This window comes from Nicotiana sylvestris, chromosome 12, assembly GCF_000393655.2.
Source record: "Nicotiana sylvestris chromosome 12, ASM39365v2, whole genome shotgun sequence".
Classification (NCBI taxonomy): Eukaryota; Viridiplantae; Streptophyta; class Magnoliopsida; order Solanales; family Solanaceae; genus Nicotiana; species Nicotiana sylvestris.
In genome coordinates this window covers 53,575,015-53,590,740 of record NC_091068.1, presented here as the reverse complement: position 1 = coordinate 53,590,740, position 15,726 = coordinate 53,575,015, and the positions used below count along the sequence as shown (strand labels likewise).

Genomic DNA, 15,726 nt, shown 5'->3' with positions numbered 1-15,726 from the left:
TAGATATCACTAACCCAATCAAAAATAAGCCCTAAAATTAAATACCCATTAAGTATCCACACTAGGATTGAGCCACAACCCTAGCTAAAGATTTAACTACTCATCAAAAATAAAGAAATACAAGAAGAAATTAAGGTAGAATGTATGATCATAGATTAAACAAAGAAAAACTAATGTTAAGAAGTCAATCTAATACAACTTTACTCAAAAAAGTAAAGAAAAACGCTCAGGTGCACCTTTGCAAACTAAACTTAACATAAAAATGACAAAAGTTGTATTTATACTAAGATAAAAATATCTGACAAAAATTACCCTACGGAGGTTATGCAGCCGCATAATTCTGATGCGGACCGTAAAATGGACTTACGTGGCCACACAATTCTAGTGTGGTTCACACACTTGGGAACTTGGGACTGGAACTTGAGGTCTTTTGCGGTCCACAAAAAAATGGTTGCGGTCGCACTTAGGATTTTGCGGCCGCACAAAAGTGATGTGGTCCGCACTATTCATCCTTTGGACTTTGATCAACTCTCTATTTCTTCAATCTTGTCGGACCGCATAATAATGATTGCGGCCGCACTTGATCTTCTGCAGCCGCACATTTTTGGTGTGGTCTGCACTGTCTGAGTTGTCTAAAACCCCTTCTCTGAATCTCATTCTACGGCTGCACTAGAATTATGCGGTCTACACTGCTAGCCTCTTTGCCCAGTTTTGGCTCTTGTTCACTTTTGACTCCTTTTGGGTTGATTTTGCCTTCTTTGGCTCGTTTCCTAATATTCCTGCAAGTAAGCATATTTTGTTAGTTTCTGGGAATACCTTTAAGCATTTTTGAGCTAAAACGCAAGTAAAAGAGAGAAATTAAGCGGTCAAAATCCCTACTTACAGTAGCCCAACCGATGTAGCTTCACTTACGTTGACTCGGTTTTTAGAGTTGTTCTTGAGAGAGTATGTTCCCCAGACCCTTCGAAATGCATGGCGCATGGAGTTTGAGTAGTTGCTCCAGGGTACTATGATAGCGTCAGAGTATGCTGTTCGATTCAGTGATTTGTCTAGACATGCACCTGCCTTGGTTTCTACAGTTAGGGAGTGAGTCCATCAATTTATCGATGGGCTCAATTGTGGTATTAGATTCAACATGGATCGAGAGTTAGAGAAAGATACCCCATATCAATAGGTGGTATAGATTGCATGGAGGTTGGAGGGTATGCAAGGTCGTGAGAGAGAGAGGACAAGGAGGGAAAAAGGCCTTGAGGTACTGGAGGATTTAGTGGTGGTCACGTTGTAGCTACAGCTCATCATGGCAAAGGCTATGTGATCCGTCCAGTTCACTCAGCACTCCCAACTTCTAGTGGTGCTCCGGTTATTCCGAGGTCTTAGGTGCACACTTTGCTCAGCAACTTTCTAGTGCACTTCCTACACGGGGTGCCTTCAGCGGTCAGTCCATCTGACCAGGCCTGAGCCAATCCCAATAGCCACACCCACTGAGATCTTGATTTGAGTGTGGTGATACCCGTCACATGGTTAGATACTGACCCAAAATCAGGAGGGGTGCACCTCTATAAACAACTCAGACTCCACAGATTCAGTCAGGTCCACAGACTTCTTAGGCTATGGTTGCTTCCCCAATTGCCACTCCACCCGTACAGCCAACTAGGGGTGGGGGATAGGCAGGGATAGGTCTCCCTAGAGGGGGATGCCAGGCTAGATTATATGTTTTTCCGGGTAGGACAGAAGCATGCCTCAGATGCAGTCATTACAAGTATGGTTCCGGTTTGTCATAGAGATGCATCGATCTTATTTGATCTGGGATCTACTTATTCATAAGTTTCATCTTACTTTTATCCGTATTTGGATACATCTCGTGATTCTTTGAATTTTTCTATTTATGTGTCCACGCCTGTGGGAGATTCTATTATTGTGGACCGTGCGTATTGGTCGTGTTTAGTTGTTATTGGGTGTTTTGAGACTAGATCCGATCTATTGTTTCTTAGTATGGTAGACTTTGATGTTATCTTGGGTATGGACTGGTTGTCGCCCTATCATGCTATTCAAGATTTTCACGCCAAGACTATGACATTGGATAAGCCAGGGTTGCCATGGTTAGAGTGGAGGGGTATATTGGATTATGTTCCTCGCAGGGTTGTGTCATTTTTAAAGGCTCAGTGGATGGTTGAGAAGGGGGTATGATGCATATTTAGCCTTTTGTGAGAGATATTAGTGTTGATGCTCCTACTGTTGAGTCAGTTCCGATAGTGAGAGACTTCCCAGATGTATTTCCAATGGATCTTCCCTGCATGCCATCCAATAAGGATATCGATTTTGTTATTGACATGTTGTTGGGCACTCATTCCATGTCTATCCCACTATATCATATGGACCTAGTGGAGTTGAAGGAGTTAAAGCAGTAGTTGCAGGAGCTATTTGATAAGGGTTTCACTCGGCCCCGTGTGTCGCCTTGGGGTGCTCCAGTCTCGTTTGTGAAGATGAAGGATGGTTATATGCGCAAGTGTATTGATTATTGGCAGTTGAACAAGGTTACAATGAAGAATAGGTATCTACTGCCATGCATTGATGACTTATTTGATCAGCTACAGGGTGGCAGGGTGTTCTCAAAGATTGATTTGTCGTCGGGTTATCATCAATTAATGATTCGAGACTGACCAATGCCCAGGCAACATTTATGCACCTAATGAACAGTGTATTCAAGCCATATCTTAATTTATTCGTCATTGTGTTTATTGACGATATCTTGGCGTACTCCCACAATTGGGAAGATCATGAGCAACACCTGAGGATCGTGCTTCAGATCTTGAGAGAGAAGAAGTTGTATGCAAATTTTTCAAAGTGTGAATTCTGGCTTGATTCGGTGGCCTTTTTGGATCATGTGGTGTCGAGTGAGGGGATTAAGGTAGATCCGAAAAAGATTGAAATAGTTCAGAGTTGGCCCACACCATCTTCAGCTACTAAGATTGGGGTTTTTTTTGGTTTGGCCGGGTATTATCGCAGTTTCGTGCAGGGTTTCTCATCTATTGTTGTACCTATGATCAGATTGACCCAGAAGGGTGCTCCTTTCAGATGGTCCGAGGAGTGTGAGGCGAGCTTTCAAAAGCTCAAGACTGTTTTAACTACAGCCTTAGTATTGGTGTTGCCTACGGGTTCGGGGTATTATACTATGTACTGTGATGCGTCACGTGTTGGCCTTGGCGCGGTGTTGATGCAAGACGGTAGGGTGATTGCCTACGCGTATGAAGACTCATGAGAAGAATTATTTGGTCCGCGACTTGGAATTGACAGCTATTATTCATGCATTGAAGATCTGGTGGCATTATTTCTACGGTGTCCCTTGTGAGGTCTATACCGACCACCGGAGTCTACAACATCTGCTCAAACAGAAAGATCTTAATTTGTGGAAGTGGAGATGGTTAGAGTTTCTTAAAGACTATGATATCACTATTCTATATCACCCCAAGAAGGCCAATGCGGTGGACGATGCCTTGAGTTGAAAGGCTGAGAGTTTGGGCAGTTTAGCATATCTACTGGCAATAGAGAGGCCACTAGCCATGGATGTTCAGGCCTTGTCCAACCAATTTGTTAGATTGAATGTTTCGGAGCCCAGTCGAATTCTTGTTTGCATCAGAGAGCGTCAGCAACCTGAAACACATTACCAGGTAACTCTCCGACTTTTAGGGTTTAGGGTTTAGGGTTTCTCGGACTTCTTTATATTACTGCATCAGAGAGCGTCAGTATGACGGCTCCCATTTTCTTGTCCTCAAGGACACGGTTCAGCATGGCGATGCCAAGGAGCTTTCTATTGGGGATGACGGTGTGTTGTGGATGCAGGGCTGGTTATGTGTGCCCAATGTAGATGGCCTACATGAGCTTTCAATTATAAAACACGTTACCAACCTGCTCGCGCACTCAAAACACGAAAAGAGGACGTCTTGACCCTGTTGCACCCTATTTTACATAGGTCAAAATAAAATTTAACTAATGGTTCTTTTGAAGTTGACAAAAAGAGAGCCGCCACCTAATATTTTAAGGTATATTAGGGTATATATAAGTCTGTAAAAATTATTATCCTAATGGTCTGCTAACTGGTGAGATTTGTGTAAGGGTTTTAGTTACTAAGATGAAGGGATTAAGTATCTCTTAGAATCTAACTGAGGTAGCTCCTTAAATATAAGCTAAGTTCATGGAAAGAAATGTTTATATTCTAGTTGATTAGTGGTTAAAGTTGCTAAGTGAGATTTATGAGAAATTTTTAAGTGTTGTTTGAAAACTTTTTTTTTTGCGGAAAAGGGCGGTGTATTTCCTTTTAAAAGAGTGATATTTGTTTGTGATAACTTATAGAACAAGAGATTACCTTAAAATATGTTTTTGGTTGAAACGGATATACCTTGTTTGTTTTATAATACTGCTTTAGTAGAAGGCCTTTGTATTTCAAACTCGTTTTGTTATTCCTTGCAAACTCAGTTGTACATGACTTGTTTTACTTTTTGAAACGGTTTTGTATTATACATGATCCATTGAAGATCTTCCAAGGAGGGTTTTTGTTTTCATTTTTTGAATCTGTCAAAACTTAAAACTGAAAGTCATCAGCGATAAATAAAGTAAAACTATTTGCTTATTGAATGATTAGTCCCAAATTATTAATGCTCAAAGGTTAAAGTAACTACAGCAAGTAAAACTTCTAATTTAACTTGTTACCTACAAATCTTGATTTGCCTATAATTTCTAAACAACCAAAATATCAAACGATATCCAATAGTAAGGTTAGTATCCAAAGTGTGTATATATATATAGTCTTTAATTTTTATATCAACAACAACAACCCAGTAAAGTCCTACTAAGTGGGGTCTGGAAAGGATAATGTGTATGCAGACCTTACCCCTACCCCGATAGGGCAGAGAGGCTGTTTCCGATAGACCCTCGGCTCAGGAAGATGGAAATAAAACAAGAAAAGACAATTCATCAGTATCGTCAACATAACCATAGAAATAATAACAGCATCCTAAAAACCATAAAATAGATGACATGCAATAATAATAACCCGCAACTAAGGTCCAGAGCTAAGGAAAACAGTAAGGTTAGTGTGAACTCTACATTAACCACAAGCCATCTAGGACCAACCTACTCAAACTCGCTTCACCCCCGGAATAGAGAAGGAGAAGCTCGACTACCACTCTATCCTACAACCCTAATACTCGACCTCCAGACCTTCCTATCAAGGGTCATGTCCTCGGAAATCTGCAATCGTGCCATGTCCTGCCTGATCATCCCTCCCCAATACTTCTTAGGTCGTCATCTACCTCTTCTCGTACCCACTAAAACCAGCAGCTCACACCTCCTCACCGGAGCATCCAGGCTTCTCCTCCGCACGTGCCTGAACCATCTGAGCCTCGCTTCCCGCATCTTGTCATCCACATAGGCCACACCGGCCATCTTCTCCCGAATATCTTCATTCCTAATCTTATCTATCGTAGTGTGCCCGCACATTCACCTCAACATCCTCATCTCAGCTACCTTCATCTTCTGGATATGAGAGTTCTTAACTGGCCAACACTCTACCCCATACAACATGGTCAGTCTAACCACCGCCCCATATATATATATATATATATATATATATATATATATATATATATATATATTAGCAATAATTAATAATAACTATCGTTTTTAAAGTAAGGGGGAAGAGGGCTAGACTCTTGGAATTGGGCTGGCAAGCAGGCCAAGCCCAACGGGGTTCAAATCCGTGGTAGACTCCAACAAGAAGGGAAAAGTCGTCCAGGTCTAGAACTTAGGGCCTGAGTTCCAAAGAACTCAGCAGGCCTAATTCGAACATGCATACGAAGGAACAAGAAGATAATTACCGGATATTAACAAGATAAAATTATAACGGGTAAATAATAACAAGGGGGTTAAGGAATACAATGAAGCCAACTTTATTTGGGGTAACCCTATGAGGATTAATTAAAGTCTGTGACCAACGGCTTAGAGTGAACCTCATTTTATAGATAAAGCCCCACTATGCACCCCTGGCACCTCAGAGTTCATGAGGGTCTAGTGGATTCCGAGCAGTGCTTGTACCATCAAATACTAGTTCCAAGTATTCGGGAACCGGAAGGGATACCGAACAAGTTGAAGGCCCCGAACCAGCAGCGGAACAGCCTTCTTCCGCCAAGGAAAATGAAGACCCCTCTCTCCCTTCGGATTTTGGCAGCAAAGAATGATGTAAAAAAAAAATTACCTTTATAATTATGTCAAAACTTTTTATTAAGTTTGGTTCTTTAATAAAGAAACTTTTTTGCCTAATGTTGTGCAAAAATATTCTTTTTTCATTTAATTAATAAATCTTTGGGAATATTTTGCATCCGTAGCTTTTGATTCTAGGCATAATACTTCCAAAATCTACCCTTTACTTTGAGGGTTTCATAAGAGAGAACCCTTATATTTATAGTGCTCTTGAAGAGGACATCTCCCGTTCATTACGACACAAACATTTGAAGTTTTTTTTGTTAACACTTAAATGATAAAATAAATTAATTTATCACTCGGACCAGAAATAAGATTGAAACAAAAGGACTTTAATTTATTCCTTCTATCTTCAAAACTACATTTACATAAATATTCATTTGATTAAGTAAATAAAGCTGCCAATATATGTGGCTAACTTATACAACTTATTTTTACGGGGTTGTGCAGTCCGCGGTCCCGATAAGACATTGATCTCGGTTCTAATAGTCCCCTTTTTTGGTGGCACTCTTGGTGTCGTATCATGTATTATTCTCCCCCAGTGTTGAATACTAAGTACGAGAATTCGGACACTGGAAGTCTTGCATTCATCGAAGGCCTTTTCTTCGTTTTATGCTTTGTGTTGCTGCTTCGAGACAACTTGTGAACGGTTAAATAATTTATTTATATTTTGGGAGACAAGGCCTGCCATCAAACCAAAAAATTATTTAACCATCCACAAGCTGTTTGCCACACGAATTTTAGTGCCTTGATATTGAAGATTTTGGCTTTGCCAATGATCCTCCCTTCGTAGAATGCTCTACGTTGTTGCCTCATTAAAAACTTTATCAGAATAATCCTATTGGGAAAAAATTGGACGAAGGGAAAAAGAGTGTAGCACATACTTTCAGTACCAACAAAGATCTTCAGCAATAGTACCTTTTGAGGTGAGTCATGTTCTAGTTGCTCGGCAATTTGACTTCATATTGATTTTGAGTTCATATGAGCCTTTGTCGATTACAGCTGAGACCCGGTAAGGTCCTTCCCATGTTGATCCCAGCTTTCCAGCGTTAACCAATATAGTGATATAGCTTGACCAGCAATGCTTTGTTGTTCGCTTCTTTATTTGCCCGGGAAAACCTTAAGGTAAGCTCCCCCATTTCTACCGGTATCAAAGCCTCCAAATCGTATACGAGGAAAAAGGGTGTCTCACCCGTGCTCTACTTCGTCGTGGTCCGATATGCCCATAGCACAACCGGTAGCTCATCTAGCCATTTTCCCTTGCCATCTTCTAACTTCTTTTTATGATTTTGAATAATTACCTTGTTGGTTGACTCTGCCTATTCATTTGCGTTCAGGTGATAAAATGAAGACGTAATTCGTTTGATCATTAACCCTTTCAAGAACTTTGTGACTTTTGAACCTATGAATTGTGGCTCGTTGTCACAAGCAATCTTTTTTTGTATTCCAAACCGGCAGACTATGTGGTCCCATATGAAGTCAACCGCCTCACGTTCAGCGATCTTTTGGTAAGGACCTGTCTCAACCCATTTAGTAAAATAATCAATTAATACCAAAAGGAACCATACTTTTCGGGGCCCTTATGGTAAGAGACCGACTATGTCCATCTCCCATTTCGTGAATGGCCACGGAGACAACATTGAATGTAGCAATTCTGCTGGTTGATGCACTAACTGTGCATGGCGCTAGCATTTGTCGCACTTCTATTAGAATGTCTTTAACTTACCAACTTCAGCAAAAGAGTCAATTCATCCCAGGAACCTCTTAATTCAATTCTGGGCGTTCGCCTAAGTCCAAAATTCCCATGCGAACCTATGGGAACCATCAAAATACTATTTCGGAATCGTTTTCATAAAAGTCAAACATTGGTCAACTCTTCCAACTGAAGCTTCAAAACTAGGAACCAAGTGTTCCAAATCAATCCAAAACCTTCCTGAAACCAAATCAATCATCTCACAAATACACATACGGGAAGCTTCAAAAGGAAAAATGGGGCTCAAGTACACCAAATGATCGGCTGAGTCGTTACAATTGGTAAGAGTTGGGCGACTTGAGCTATGACTCAAATTGTAGCCCAATTTGACCCAGTCATCTCAGCTTAAGTTACTTTTGGGCGAGGTCATTTCCTTGCTCATTTATTGATTTAGTCCATTTTGACCCGCTCAAAATTAGTCCAACCCACCTCATTTGACACCACTATAGAGAATCACGGACATTAAGCAATCCTTTGAAATTTAAGTTGATTTAGCTAAAATAAGATATAGGAAAGCCATAGAAAAATGTAGAAAGTTTTGATATTAGAGAACTTAGATTTTTGAATATTTGATTGAGATGGACATAAAAGAAAGTAACATTAGTTGTGATTATTCATATAACCGACTCGAACAACTTAAGATTGAGACGTAGTTGTCTAATTAAGATAAATTTTATTTCACAAAAAGCATGTTATTTCATTGTAACGTTAGGAAAACTCATTATAACATTTAACCATATCAAAGATTCGGGAAACATGATAAGGTTCCATAAACAAACATAACAAATTATTTAGTTTCTCTCTTTTAATATTATCAATTGCCATTTGTCATTTGTTCACCTTTAAACAAAAGGTTATACAGTTATGCAAAGAACGCAAAATGAAGGGGGAAAAAAATTGTGAGTAAAACAAGCAGTCAGGCTCAAAACTAATCTCGGCTCCGATGAAATCGAATTCTTTAGAAGCAACGAAAGAATACAACAAAAATAAAAAAGAACGAAAGTAACACCCCCCCCCCCCTTCCCACACACACAAAAAAAAAAAAAAAAAAAAAAATTATGTGTAAAATGACATCAATCTATGATCATCTGTCATGAAATATTAGGAGAATCCATGCAATTTCATTATTGCTTAACCACAGTGCAGAGTCTTGATCTCCAGTCTGCTTAAGCTGAGGCTATAATGTCTTCGCTTTGCAAAGTAGCAGGAACTTTGCTTTTTGATATTGAATCCAGAAGAATGGATGATACATACTGACAACTCCTGCCTGAGATAACAAATGAACTAGGTAAGAAAACTCTGACCAACAAATGAACTAGGTATGATACATCACATAGGAAAACATTGTCGAAATAGAACCTGCTAAATTATGGTATTCTGCTTATAGGACCATCAGTGATACCGCAGCAGATCGGAGCTTCAAACCATCATCATTCCACTTGCTCTCGGGAGCAGTGGCACCAGCAATATAAGCCTGCAAAAGTAAATTTGCGCTTAAAGAAAATAATAAGGAAAAGATACCTATTTAATTTTTGGTCCAAGTGGAGGCTCCAATTCCAAGTAGTGCGCGGGCATAACACACTTAGGTCACTTTGCAAAATTGATTGGATTGGTGAATCCTAGTCAGGAATCCAGAACATAGGGTACAATAATACAGCTTTAAAAGGAGACTAATAGCCTGTTTGGCCAAGCTTCTAAAATTATATTTATTTATTTTTTCTGAAAAGTGCTTTTCAAAGTAGTAGTTTTAGTGAGAAGCAGTTTGTGCTTGACTAATTAATTTGAAATCACTTTTGAGCAGTAATTAATATTTGGCTAAGCTTTTAAAAAATGTTTTAAGTGTATTTTTCGAAAAACTGATTCCAGGGAAAAGTTTTTTTTGTTTTTTTTTTGGTTTCTTAAAAAGTGTTTCTGCTTCTACTCAAAAACACTTTTTTCTATTAAAAACTTGGCCAAACACCTTAACTTTAGAAAAAAGCACTTTTGGCGACAAAAAAAAAGTACTTTTGGCCAAAAAAAAACTTAGCCAAACAGGCTATAAATCTTGATGAAACTACAGTAAAATACAAGAGCCCTTATAAAATTAAGAGGAACAAGATACCTTTCCACTGTTAACAGCAGCCACTAATGCAACATGTTGTTCATCTCTAGCAAACTCATAGAAATAGTATGTCCTGAAATACATAAACCAGTGCTACTGAAATAAATAAACCAATGATTCCCGAAATAAGAGATAATAATGGAAGTATCTCCATCATTTTGTGTTACAGAGAGAGAAGGTATCATACTTTCATGTTGATGCAAGAAGTTTTGCAGTGAGTTAAAAGAAAGCTCAAAGAGAGGAGAGATTGTCTTCAAAGCATATTTTCGGTGGGAAATCTCTTGATCAGAAAATGGTTACTTTGACTGGTAAAATATTGCAAGAGTTCAGCCTTCCAACCATTGCCATTCCTCCAGTAGAAAATCAAAATACTGATCCTAAAGAAGCATAAACATGTTTTAGTATGAATATACCTGAAACCTTCATCTTCTTTAATTTTAATTGAGCGGCCGGAGTAGAGTGTTGCGCCAGCTGCCATACTGATAATCAGTAATTAAGAAATATGATTCATTAAAGAGCAAACTTGCAAAACAGGTGAATATGACGGCCATTTACAACAATACCTGGAACAAATATTTTAGCTGCCTCCTTAAGCGAACCTAAATCTGTAATATCTTTCGCCTGTGAAAGTTAATACAATAGGACACGATCAGAATGTTGCTACATATACGTACAGCATAAGATCTAATCTCATGAAGAGGATCATGGAGTTGCTACAGATACTGACAGCACAATAACAAATCTCATGAAAAAACTATGTTTACAAACATTCACAGGATAGAGATTGAATTAAGCACCAGTATTGCCTTTTACGAACCTCTAAGAAGGTGATTTTCAGCTGATTAGATGAGCGAATCACAACACTTAAGACTTCGGATCTGTATATCACATAAACCAACAATAATATAAAAAGTATTAAATAATACAATTGAAGAGAGATTGTTGAAGAGAGCAAAGATTATTCATTAGATTATTTTCTTCCTTAAAGATTGCTGGGAGGAAAAGATAATGCAGTACATAGAAGAAGAGAACTAAAGAAAATAGAATCACAAGGAAACCCTTTGAGAGGCAGAGCAACATTGATAAAAATTGGTAAGAATTTGTAAAATTTTGTAAAGGATGAAGGATCTATAAAACTATATCAATCTATACAATTATGATAAGGATCTGTGACAATATAGAGATATGATATTTCTGTAATTACAGCTTATATTAGGTAGATATTATTTGTATTAAGTAGGAAGCTTTTATTAATGTACATTTTCATAATTTAGAGCTTATGTAAAAACTATATAAACCCCCAAACCTTGAGTGAATAATATAGTAAATCATTTAAAAAGTCTCCTCTTCTTTTTCTAAAGAGTACTGCAGTTTGAATACCAAATCCTTCCTCTGAACATTCAATTTTCAATTACCATCCCGGAAAAGTTTTCTTATCTATTTTTCATGGGCATTTAAGTCCCTATTTTGAACTGCATTGTTTTCTTCACAAATTAAAGAATTATTTTTACTTAAGGAGCATATCCACCGGATTTCTGTGATGTCAAAATTTACTTGCACCCGGTATTTACACCAATACCAATAAATGCAAGACGCTTGTCTTTCATACACTTATTTATCACTTAACCATGGTTATGTAATCTGTGTTCTAAATTCAATTTTTTGTTAACATTAAATTGATTGTTTTAGTGTGACCAGTGGGTAGTATTTACCCTTCTGCGATTACGCATTGGGTATGAGGTAATTATATCAAATATTTATGACAATTGTACATTAAATAATCATCAAATCAGGGAGGAGGGGGAGGGGAAGAAATCTATCATTCTTGAGGGAATAGTCAAACAAAAATTTTCTGAAGAATCTGATGTGATATCCCTGCAATTACGGGTTAGATAGGAATATATTATTCTTTATCCAGTACGAAGATTAATTATGCATGTATCCTAATTTGGACTCTATGTAGAAACTATTAAATCCCAAAATCTTGAGGGAATAGTCAAACAAAATATACCCAAAATCTCATCGTCTCTTCTTTTTCTGTAAAAAAATAATGGCTCTTCTGACAGCTAAACTGATCTCATCAGCCTAAATGAAAAATCCAGATGACGAGTTAATGAGGAAATACTTGTGCTATTCAATAACAGGGCTTCAGAGATGCATTGGATGTTTATGATGTGTAACTCTCTTAATCTGATAATGTTTCAATGACCTACAATCCCTTTACAAGTGTCTAGGGATAGTAGCGAGGCAGGCTGCGGCAGGTTTGGGACAGGGAAGCCTTTGCCCTGACCTGCCCCACCAGTTTTTTGCAGTTTCAAGAATACAAACAAAAAAAAGAGAGAGAGAGAGAGAGTGAGAATATATTGGAAGACTAAGAAAAGCAGATGAGATCCAGAGGAGAAGATCCCAAGTGCAGCAAAGAGTCCCTAATCAAACAGTAGTCACAGGAGAATCCTGAATGCTACAAATAGAAAGAGATGCCAAAGATTTTTTTTCCCCCAAAACTAAGCACACCGACTTCTATGGAGAAGCATGCATCTTACTTGCTTTATGAAAAGAAAATCACACATCTTTCGTGATTGCTTTGTGGAATATCTCCTCCAATTTAGGATGTCATAACCATTGCTAAGAGAATTAAGATGCAGTTAATGTAGAAGTCTAGACAGTAACGAAATGAGATAGAGAACGCAACTCATTCATGGCATACAAGCATCACAATTATATCGAAGTGTTCAACTCAAGTATGGGTGTATCATGTCTGTAAGTGAATCAGTATCAGCAAGTAGTCTGGTAGAATTTATGCCAAATAACATTTAAATATGAAGAGATGATGTTTTACTTTCAAGGCTTACTGTAAAGTATGATTATGTGTGGAATATTATAGTAAAACAAATTTACTGCAACCATAAAGTTTTGAAAAATGATTCCAACAATAACAGTGATAAGGCAAGGAGCAGACAATAGTTGGAGATCCGAAAATCTACCTGTCAGAAGAAGCAAAACGTGCTGCAAATTTCTTCGGCTTAGCCTTATCTCCGTAGAGTGATAGGCCAGCATTATAATCCTGGAAAAAGCAGCTTAAACTCTCAGAGACCAACCCTTTCAGAATTTAAAAAACAAAACAAACCTTCTCATTAAAGTACAAATCAGTCCTACTCTGATTATAACCAGAAACCTGTGATTAGACATTCTTGATCAGTTTGTTCTTTCTCTTTGGTAAAGGCATCCTTGATGCTACTATGCAGACATTTTATCAATCTTTTTTCTAGTTCATCAAATTTTCTATGCTACGAAGGGACATGTTAAATAGACCAAATACCACATTCTCGTTTAACACATATTTGAACCAGTTAATACTGCTTTATGGTATTATTTTTTCTTTTTGATCTACTCATCTTTCTCAGCTTTATCAGATTGAACCATAAAATTAACAATTAAAACCTTACTGAAACATGATCGAAATAAGGAAACGCCTAAAAGAATTTTCCAATTTCCAATTAACACATACTTCCACTTTAATTTCTATGGTATTAACTTACACATAATGATACTGTAAGACTATCTTTATACTATCAAGTCATTTAAAAACCATCGACAGATCATTGTTTATATTAAGAACAAGTTGATAACCTGGAAATTAAGGTGAATTACCTACTACATTGGATTAAGTTATATCGATAGCAATATATGCGTTGTTACCATAAGGCATGTTCAGTTAGATGCATCAGACAAATATTCATGGTATAAAATATTAAATATATGCATTGTTTATCCAAAGTTGGTAGCAATTATCAATTCCAGTATAATTAATACATGTGAAGCTTATACGCCAATTCCTGTATTATTTATACCAAGTCCAATGTGGTATAAGCAATACTGTGATTAATTATACATGAATAAGGCATTTAAAATGGAAAAACTACCCCTGAGGTTTCTAAATCTAACTTTTAATACAATGAACCAAATGCACAATAAAAAATTAAACACTGCATATAACAATCAGTGCATTATTAGTCTTCGCACTACAATCCCTGCATAACTTGGTTCTAAACCAAATCCTAGTGTAAATATCTTTATATTATCAGTTTATAAAAGTTAAATCCTTCTTAAAAAATGAAACAAAAAGAAGAGCTAAAAAGGATCATACCTCAGGCTCGGTGAGGTCCTCAAATTGAGGTGGGACACGAATGGAGAAACCATCACCGTAAAACTGGAACCAAGATTTAGTATTAGAAATGCCTGAAAGGAAGGATGACGAGGATTTCGTTTCAGCCGAGGATATTGGAATTAGCGGGAATTGAGAGAGGAAAAGGCAGAGGGAAGTAGAAGAACCAGCGAGGAACACTAGTCTTCTGGAAAGAGAGATTGGTTTGGTAGAGATGATGGGTTCCGAATTGGGTTTTTGCGGAGGTTTTGGTGAGTGGAAAGAGAAGGATAGGAGTGTGGACATGGCCATGGCCATGCGAGAGTGGAGATGTGATGGGATGCACACATTGCTGCTTATGGTAGTGTGTAGATAATGTGGGGACACAGAGGAGAGAGATTTTAACGATTTACAAGGGTATAATACATGTAATTCCCCTCCGTACTCGTGCCTTTTTTGAAATGCACACTTAAAATTTGCATAACTAGTGTTTGATTACGCGCGTTACACGTATATTATGTCATGGGCTGCTTTCCAGACACGCCCCATTACCCCTTGGCCGTGTCCCACGGCGGCCTAGCAAGCCTCACAATGCCTAGCGTCATGGTCGGCCTCGTGGTCTTGGCTGCGCCAAGTGACAAGCGCGCATGCGCCTCTGTCGCCCCACCGATGCCTCTCGCCAACGCCCAAGGGCTGGCCAATGACAACAGCGTCGCGCGCCCTGACAATGTCGCGCGCGCAGATCCTGATGCCTCGCCAGCGCCCAGCTGCAGGCCCATTCCAGCAGTGCCTCGCGCACAGACCCTGATGCCAAGCACCAGCGCCCAGCCTCAGACCAACACAGCAAGTGTCGCGCGCGCCCACAGCAACGCGCGCGCAGACCCTGACCCGCAAGACAAAGTTGCTGCCATCGGACTTAGTTCTACCTTGTAATAAACTAAGTCCTTTTCATTGTAATTATAGGCTAGTTTACATCATTTTCATTCAGTGTGCTTCTACAGCTTTATTAGGACTAGTCATGTAATGTTGGTTTATTTTTTTAAGCATTATTAAGGGGGACCAAACAATCAAACATTTTCAAGCAAGCATTTTTCTGGTGTCTCTCCCCCTCGACACCGCATCTTTAGAATCAGCATTTCAGTCATCAATAAAATCATCATCATCATTCAAAACCCAATTTTCTCTCAGCTTCTGCAATTGCTCGTGACATTGGTTTTCCCGCACGGCACTGACAATCTAGTCTAGCGTGCGGAGGGGACCTCATTGGCGGACAGCAACCGCACTGACATCGGTTGCTTAGCCTTACGTTGCCCTTCCAAAGAACATAAGGAAGGCGTTGCGTAACAGTTGGTATTAGAGCCTAGGCTCGACATCGGACGAGGGAACACATTTGCCATCATCACCATTTCTGACCATGGTGAATCATGGGGAGCGTCTAGCATCCCTAGAAGAGACGGTTGACCGATTACGACC

The 15,726-nt window shown here is 38.8% G+C and overlaps 1 protein-coding gene across 2 annotated transcripts; it reads right to left on the bottom strand.

The window, feature by feature from the left end:
• Positions 1–8,788: 8,788 nt before the first annotated feature.
• On the bottom strand, positions 8,789–14,614 carry LOC104244192 (uncharacterized). Of its 2 annotated transcripts, none has more exons than XM_009799563.2 (8): positions 14,257–14,611; positions 13,094–13,173; positions 10,927–10,987; positions 10,673–10,730; positions 10,523–10,580; positions 10,110–10,182; positions 9,368–9,482; positions 8,789–9,275 (listed from the first exon to the last, which is right to left on the bottom strand). In XM_009799563.2, the coding sequence occupies exons 1-7, from the start codon at positions 14,569–14,571 to the stop codon at positions 9,390–9,392; spliced, it is 738 nt and encodes a 245-aa protein (XP_009797865.1). In that variant the 5' UTR covers positions 14,572–14,611; the 3' UTR covers positions 8,789–9,275; positions 9,368–9,389. The 2 variants fall into 2 exon arrangements, 1 of the variants encoding a protein (XP_009797865.1); XR_011404566.1 differs by having other exon boundaries at positions 8,906–9,275; positions 10,523–10,588; positions 14,257–14,614.
• Positions 14,615–15,726: the final 1,112 nt, after the last annotated feature.

Bases quoted from the DNA above. Each gene is read 5' to 3' on its own strand.
- LOC104244192 (XM_009799563.2), bottom strand. From the start codon at position 14,571: ATGGCCATGGCCATGTCCACACTCCTATCCTTCTCTTTCCACTCACCA. The intron at 10,731-10,926 runs GTTCGTAAAAGG...TAACTTTCACAG, and splicing joins TGAAAATCACCTTCTTAGAG to GCGAAAGATATTACAGATTT. The intron at 9,483-10,109 runs GTATCTTGTTCC...TTACTTTTGCAG, and splicing joins CTGCTGTTAACAGTGGAAAG to GCTTATATTGCTGGTGCCAC.